This window comes from Medicago sativa, chromosome 2, assembly GCF_051527215.1.
Source record: "Medicago sativa cultivar Bolivia chromosome 2, Bolivia_mono, whole genome shotgun sequence".
Classification (NCBI taxonomy): domain Eukaryota; kingdom Viridiplantae; phylum Streptophyta; class Magnoliopsida; order Fabales; family Fabaceae; genus Medicago; species Medicago sativa.
Genome location: NC_140750.1, coordinates 24,940,149 through 24,948,681, shown reverse-complemented (window position 1 = coordinate 24,948,681; position 8,533 = coordinate 24,940,149). Strand labels below are relative to the sequence as shown.

The window sequence follows — 8,533 nt, the reverse complement described above, 5'->3', positions numbered from 1 at the left end:
ACTTTATGTTTGTCTTTTTCTAATAAAGTAAGGACAGTTTAGTAAAAGTGTTATATCCAATGATTATTTCATACTATTTCTTAATCTGTGTGCCAAAGCCTAAAGCGACACTCATTTTGAGACGGAGGGAGTAATTATTATGCCCATAACAAAAAGCATTATCATACCGGTCAATCGCTGTTCATACCGCTGGTGCTCGTGTTGCTCGAGTTCCACGCAGAAACCCATTCACAGTCACAGCATTAATTTTTTTTGACCGACAGTCACAGCATTAATTAATTGATAAGCATGCCGTATATTGGAATTGTTTACCATTTGTCAGTAATTGATAACATTAGTTATTCATTTATTTAAATTTAAATAAACAATTAATCATCATCTTGTAATTAGTCCATTAAATTAAACCCATGAAATTAGCGATCTAATCAAGTTTTAGGAGGGTAATTAAGAGAATTTGATGGATTTTCCAGTATTAATAATAATAAAATAATAAATAAATATATTAAATAAATTATAGATTTGGTCAATTATATTTCTTTTCATATGCATGTCACTGTTTTGTAAAGTTAATTGAAAATCTGGTTAAACACGTCTTTGGATCATATAATTTAAAAATCTTCAAAAAAACATTTTAGTTTATATAATCCAAAGAAATATTTTCAGAATATAGTAGAATGCGCGAGAAGATGATAGGACTTTTTTTTTTAATTTTTTTTCCATACATCAAAGACCTTCCAACATCTTAATATCTCTACTTAGGTCACAAGCTTGCGTTACTAAGTTCTGCAAGATGATAGGGTTTAGAAAACAATTGTCTTATTTAAACTTTTCCAACCAACTACAAGAAGTAACCAACAAGAGCCCAAAATTACAACAAAACGACAAAAAAGCAATAAAAACTAATGTATGTGACCCCACAGAATTGCCCCACAGCAATAAAACGTTAGCCAACAGTACCCTACCACTATAAATGAAAGAGTTACGTAGATTATATATTAGTCTGCTTTGCTTGAATAAGCCATATATATACAAAAGTTTTGTAGTGAAATTTTCAAATTATTGAATTGTTATGGCAACCTTCACACTTCACAAAGAAACAGTTCAATCATGGTTACCTCTAAGCAGAACTCACATAATCTTCCACTTCATATGTGTCTTGTTTCTCATTTACTACCGTATCAACAATTTATTTATTTCATATCCATGGTTTCTAATGACACTAGCTGAGATTATTTTTTCATTTATGTGGTTTTCCAACCAAGCGTTCCGTTGGCGGCCGATAAGTCGTTCAGTTATGACCGAGAATTTACTGGCTGACGAGAAGTTACCGGGACTCGACATATTTGTGTGTACGATTGATCCTGGAAAAGAACCAACGATCGATGTTATGAACACTGTTGTTTCGGCTATTGCAATGGATTACCCTTCTAATAAACTTTCTATTTATCTTTCTGATGATGGAGGTTCTCCTATTACTCTTTTTGGGATTAAAGAGGCTTTTCAATTTGCTAAAGTTTGGGTTCCTTTTTGTAAAAAATATGATGTTAAGTCAAGGTGTCCTAAGTTTTTTTTCTCTGCTTTGGGTGAGGATGAACAACTTCTTCGAACACGTGAATTTGAAGAAGAGAGGGACCAAATTAAGGTATTTATTTATTATTATTACTCTCAAAATGTATCATTATAAGGTTGATTACAAGTTCTTTTTTTTTTTTTTGTATTGTTACTATATTTCGACCCTACTTAGAAAAACAACTTAATTTTTTTTTTGGTCAAGAAAAACAACTTAATTAACTCATAGATTATAGGATAAACATTTATTACGACGTGTTTATGTATTATGTATAAGCTATTTCAGTAAAATAAAGTTAATTTAATTTTGTATAAGCTATCAGTTCTTTTCATAAACTATTTTGAAGAATTTATGAAAATAAGTTATTATATGAATTCTATCCAATAGTTTCGTAAGTGTTTTGTAGGTAGATAAATTCAAATAGGCAACTCAAATATGCCCTTATTTAAAAAGTGTGGTAGTAGTGAAGTTTGAAACGAAAAGCGTCACCAATAAAAAAAATTGGCCGGGATTTAAGTTTGGATGATATTCTTGACTTGTTTTCCCTTTTATAACCAGCATGATCAATCTAATTAACATGTTTTGTATTGTTGAAGTTGATTTTAAAGTTGTTTGTAGTTTATTATTTGTCTAGCATTGCTCAGGTTCTTGGGATGTTATAAATATGTTTGAGTACTCTCATCCTTTGAGCTAGCTTTGAGGATGAGATCCAAGCCTACTTAACATGGTATCAGAGCCGGGTTAAGGATTGCAATATGGAAATTGGACCCCAGGTCCACGCTAGGCGTAAGGGTGGGTGTTGAAGTTGATTTTGAAGTTGTTTGTAGTTTGTTATTTGTCCCACATTGCTTAGGTTCCCAGACTATTGAGCATATAAATATGTTTGAGTACCCCATCCTTTGAGCTAGTTTAAACATCCAAATGTTTATAATGAGCTTCTTAGTTAGGTGCTTGCTTAACAGTTAGGTGCTTGCTTAACATTAACAAACACGATCCAAAACCACGATCCAAAACCCCCTTTCTAAACCACGATCCAAAACCCCCTTTCTTAGTTTCTCGATTCCGTACATGTTTCATGGTTTCTCGATACCGTACATGTTTATAATGAGCTTCTTAGATCCAAAAAACCCCCTTTCTTGGTTTCGATTCCTTAGATCCAAAAAACCCCCCTTTCTTTGTTTCGATTCCATACATGTTTATAATGAGCTTCTTAGATCCAAAAAACCCCCTTTCTTGCTTTTAATTCCATACATGTTTATAATGATTTATAATGAGCTTCTTAGATCCAAAAAGGGTGACAATTCAAACCCCCTTTTTCTTGGTTTCGATTCCGTACATGTTTATAATGAGCTTCTTAGATCCAAAAAACCCCTTTTCTTGGTTTCGATTCCATACATGTTTATAATGAGCTTCTTAGATCCAAAAAACCCCCTTTCTTGGTTTCGATTCCATACATGTTTATAATGAGCTTCTTAGATCCAAATCCATACATGTTTATAATGAGCTTCTTAGATCCAAAAAACCCCCTTTCTTGGTTTTGATTCCATACATGTTTATAATGAGCTTCTTAGATCCAAAAAGGGTGACAATTCAAACCCCTTTTTTCTTGGTTTCGATTCCGTACATGTTTATAATGAGCTTCTTAGATCCAAAAAACCCCCTTTCTTGGTTTCGATTCCATACATGTTTATAATGAGCTTCTTAGATCCAAAAAACCCCCTTTCTTGGTTTCGATTCCATACATGTTTATAATGAGCTTCTTAGATCCAAATCCATACATGTTTATAATGAGCTTCTTAGATCCAAAAAACCCCCTTTCTTGGTTTTGATTCCATACATGTTTATAATGAGCTTCTTAGATCCAAAAAGGGTGACAATTCAAACCCCTTTTTTCTTGGTTTCGATTCCGTACATGTTTATAATGAGCTTCTTAGATCCAAAAAACCCCCTTTCTTGGTTTCGATTCCATACATGTTTATAATGAGCTTCTTAGATCCAAAAAACCCCCTTTCTTGGTTTCGATTCCATACATGTTTATAATGAGCTTCTTAGATCCAAATCCATACATGTTTATAATGAGCTTCTTATATCCAAAAAACCCCCTTTCTTGGTTTCGATTCCATACATGTTTATAATGAGCTTCTTAGTTAGGTGCTTGCTTAACAAACACGATCCAAAAAGGGTGACAATTCAAACCCCCCTTCTTGGTTTCGATTCCGTACACTGGCTCACTAGATTGTGCTTGTGGTCCATATTTGTGCACTTTCTGTCTATGTTTTGTACCTTTTTGGGATGATCAGGTTGTTTTTATGTTTTCTGTGTTGTGTTTTCATTGGGTCAGGTTCATATAACATTACTCTTAATGTTTTTAGTGTTTACATGATGATTTTACAATTTGACAGGCCAAATACGAGAAAATGCAAAAAAATATCCAAAACTTCGGAAGCAACCCAAAGAATCTTTGTATGGTGACTGATAGACATTCTCGGATTGAGGTACCCACACGGCTTAACTGACTAATCACTATATCTACATATATTATGTAGAATAATTATGTTTTTATGAATATATATATATATATATATATATATATATATATACATACATACACACGAATTGATGAATATATTTTTGTGTAAAGCATCAATAAAGTCACCAATAAATTGAGGTTATCCTCTGTGTTTGTTTTAAGGTAAGAACTTACATTTTTTGGATTGTTATTCTCGGAATAATATTTCTAGGAATAACACTTCTACCCACGTGTTTGGTAAAAATTGATTTTTTAGAAATGTTATGGAAATTATTTGATTAAACAAATAAAAATGGAAATAAATGTGACTTGTCGTGGAAAATTATAGTAAGTTAAATTCTATTCCCATGAGAATGTTAGATTCATCCTCTTTTAAATATGGAAATAATAATAGAAGAAATCATGTGTAAATAACATTTCTGGAAATATAAAATTCATGCGAACAACTTTTCAAAACTTGAAACAGAAGAATGTTGCTTTGCAATCTCACATTTTCGGAAATCATGTTACAAACCTCGAAACAAACACACCCTTAAAAATGGAGAAATTGAAATAAGAGAAGAAACTCTTCCAGAGACTCTTGTTGACATAGAAGTCATTGAACATAACTCCCACCTCTTCTTTAAGCAAGTCCTAGATCCCTATCAATAGCTTGGGTAACACTCTTCAACTTCCTCAACAAAGAAATAATGACTTAGATTGCCATTCAAAAACAAAAAATTGGTTTAGATAGGAACAAGATTTTTGCTTCAACTTCCTCAACACCATTGTGTCGGATGGTCCCAATTGTTGCCATATTATTAACTCAGAAAATGCCTTCTTTTTTTCCTCCTTCATCTCTTACATCCAACGGTTTTGATGCTCAACCACAACAAGCATGGAAAAAAAACCATGAATTTGCATTACTTTCTTTGAGCCATCTTGATCAGGGCCCTAAAAGATTATGGTATTTGTATTTTAATATTTAGAGGTCATCTAATATGGACTCTGGGTCATTTTATTTTTAGTAATTTTTTTTTTTGCATGACTATCTCTATTTTTAGTAAATTTTAATAAAATATTATTTTTATTTTTCTTTTATTATTATTATTAACTTCTTGTTATTAAAAATGGTAAAGGTATATCTTAGACCATTTTTTAGAGGTCTATATTAGATTGAACTTAATATTTACATGGTCTTGCTAATAAGTGCCCTAAAAGACATTGTTTAAGGAACCCAAAAGAATTAAGTTTGTCTTGAAAATATAAGTCAAACGCATGCAAAAATTATAACTACACAATTTTCAATGTAAAAGTTACTACTTTTTAATGCTTAAACAATACCCTAATGACACTTATTAACATTTTATGTATTTATATTAGGCTTGATGAGGTCCATCTTTGGACCATTTCTAACTTGCAGCAAAAACCTCACCAAAGATGAAGTTTGATGACCATGTTTCAACTTGTTCATTAGGGTTATGCTAACAAGTGTCTTAATGACATTGTTTAAGGAATCCATTTCCTTTTAAAATTATTCATTTTTCTTATAATACCTACAAACAAAATATTCCTTATTATCAAAATAATGACCAAAATACACATATATTGATGATTTTCCTTATTATCTTTTTTTGAAGATCATTAACGACCAAAAGGAAATGCCACTGGTTGTTTATGTTTCTCGTGAAAAAAGACCAAATGTTCCTCATAGATACAAAGGAGGAGCTCTCAATACACTGGTGTGTACTCAACTGATTTATCTCTAAGCATTCCTCTTAAATTTCTTTAAATTAAATTCATGATACACACATATGCATATAATTAATCATCTAAACATTTTATCAAATGTGATTACAGCTTAGGGTATCAGGGCTAATCAGCAATGGCCCTTATGTTCTTATCGTAGATTGTGATATGAATTGTAATGATTCATCATCAGCCAAACAATCCATGTGCTTTTTTCTTGATCCTCAAATCTCTCAAGATCTTGCTTTTGTCCAATTCCCACAAATGTTTCACAACATTAGCAAGAAAGACATATATAATAGTGAGGCTAGGAATGCTTTTACGGTATGTCACCAAAATTTCAAGCTCTTTAGATTTTATCCATTCATTTTGTGTCTTTGTCTTGTTTATGAACTAAAATGCATGTTGAATTTTCTGTTAGACAATGTGGAAAGGAATGGATGGGTTAAGAGGTCCAGGTCTCACTGGCAGTGGAAATTATTTAAGTAGAAGTGCATTACTCTTTGGAAGTCCAAACCAAAAAGGTACAAATAGCATCATTGCAATTTCGAGAATTCTAACAAATGACCTGAGGACATTATTAATTCTAACTGCACTTTTCGCCCCCTATGTTTTAAAATGTTGCGATTTTGGCCCCCTATTAAAAGAAATGGCAAAAGTGACCCCATGTTTAGGGAAATATGCTCTTTTGACCCCCCTAACATAAGGGAAATATGATCTTTTGCCCCCTTATCTTCTCAAAAAGTTGCGATTATGGCCCCTGTTTTGGGACACGTGGTGTCTTCTCAGCAATTTTGGGACGAAAGGGGACAAAATTGTCATTTTCTAAATAGGGGGCTAAAATCGCAACATTTTGAAACTGAGGGGGCGAAAAGTGCAGTTTAACCTGTATTTTAAAGATAAAGCTTTCTTTTGTTACATTCTTAACCAATAATCTTAGGACACTCATTAACAAGACTTTTTGTTGTACAATAGTTATGTTTAATTTTTTTTTAATGACAAATGTTATATTTATTCATATTGGCTGACGGAGACAATATATATGGAATTTATAATGGCAGGGGACTATCTACTTGATGCTCAAAACAACTTTGGCAAGTCTACTATGTATGTAGAATCACTGAAAGCAATACGTGGTCAACAAACTACTAAGAAGAATATTTCAAGAGATGTAATTTTACAAGAAGCATGTGAAGTGGCTTCTTGTTCCTATGAGAGAAACACAAATTGGGGTAATGAGGTAAGAACATAAAATACACAAATTAGGGTAATGAGTAACCTAGGGTTCGAACTCCGGTCATGACGTCCGGCCTAACAATTTCGATATTTTTGCCAGTTGAGCTAGGACTTATGAGACTTTTCATTTGTAATTATGCATCGACATTTTTTATGTCCATCATTAACTTGATTGATATCCACAGGTAGGATTCTCTTATGCTATAAAACTTGAGAGTACCATTACTGGCTATCTCCTTCATTGTAGAGGTTGGAGATCAACCTATCTTTACCCAAAAATACCATGTTTCTTGGGATGTGCTCCAACTAACGTGAAAGAAGGAATGAGTCAGTTGATAAAGTGGGTATCTGAACTTTCGTTGTTTGCAATATCTAAATATAGTCCATTCACTTATGGACTTTCAAGATTGCCTATTGTTCATTGTTTAACCTTTTGTCACTTGTCAAGCTTAGCCCTATATGTTATTCCATACACCCTATATGGAATTGTTCCTCAGATTTGCTTCTTGAAAGGAATACCTGTATTTCCAAAGGTTAGAAATGGATAAATAACTTATTTAAATTTTATGCTCGTATATAAATTCAAATAAGTCAATTCAAACAGGACGGATATTTAGTTACTATCATTTTATTTTATGTTACAGGTTACGGAGCCTTGGTTTATAGTGTTTACAATATTGTTTGTATCCAGTCAGATTCAGCATTTTATCGAGGTAATTACAACTGGTGGCTCATCGACACATTGGTGGAATGAACAAAGAAATGCGATTGTAACATCAATCGGGTGCGTTTTTGCAATTATAGAAGCAACAAAAAAATGGTTTGGGTTGAACAAGGCAAAATTCACTTTATCAGACAAAGCAATTGACAAAGATACGCAAAAGAAATATGAGCAGGGTAGGTTTAATTTCGATGGTGCAGCGTTGCTCATGGCACCAATGATTGTGTTACTCATACTAAATATTGTTTGCTTCTTTGGTGGTTTATGGAGACTACTCAATGTGAGGGATTTTGATGAAATGTTTGGTCAAGTTTTCCTTATTAGTTATGTAATGGCTCTAAGCTATCCTATTCTAGAGGGGATTATAACTATGAAAACAAAGGGTGGGTAGCAAAAACCTTTGAACCATGAAATGCAGTGGAATATGTGATAGTGCTTCAACTTTGTATCTTGTAATTTTGTAATCCATAGTTTCGATGAATTTCATTTGTTTCTAACATGAGAAGAAAGAATTTTCAACACTAGATTAAAACAATTGCGCCATCAATTGCTTACTAATGTTGCAATGTGACATGCTTCCCAACCGTGTCCATAAATTCACAACATGTTATAACCTGTAAATTCCTCCAAAAATGTGTGTATTCTATGCACATTGAGTTGCATTTAGAATGTGTTCAAGTTGTATGGTCAAGTGGCATGTGCATGTCGCCTAAGTGATCACCCTGATTCAATTTTAAGTAGATTAAGT

General features: G+C 32.8%; 1 protein-coding gene across 1 annotated transcript; it reads left to right on the top strand.

The window, feature by feature from the left end:
* The first annotated feature begins 997 nt into the window (after nucleotides 1-997).
* LOC146945746 (quillaic acid 3-O-glycosyltransferase CSL1-like) lies at nucleotides 998-8,320 on the top strand. Its single transcript, XM_085744020.1, has 8 exons — nucleotides 998-1,642; nucleotides 3,973-4,065; nucleotides 5,720-5,821; nucleotides 5,940-6,152; nucleotides 6,250-6,352; nucleotides 6,890-7,068; nucleotides 7,250-7,597; nucleotides 7,709-8,320. The coding sequence occupies exons 1-8, from the start codon at nucleotides 1,070-1,072 to the stop codon at nucleotides 8,174-8,176; spliced, it is 2,079 nt and encodes a 692-aa protein (XP_085600146.1). The 5' UTR covers nucleotides 998-1,069; the 3' UTR covers nucleotides 8,177-8,320.
* The last annotated feature ends 213 nt before the right edge of the window (nucleotides 8,321-8,533 follow it).

Excerpts from the sequence above, each read along its gene's own strand:
- LOC146945746 (XM_085744020.1), top strand. The coding sequence starts at position 1,070 with ATGGCAACCTTCACACTTCACAAAGAAACAGTTCAATCATGGTTACCT. Across the intron at positions 4,066-5,719 it reads ATAGACATTCTCGGATTGAG|ATCATTAACGACCAAAAGGA; the intron begins GTACCCACACGG and ends CTTTTTTTGAAG. Across the intron at positions 7,069-7,249 it reads ACACAAATTGGGGTAATGAG|GTAGGATTCTCTTATGCTAT; the intron begins GTAAGAACATAA and ends TGATATCCACAG.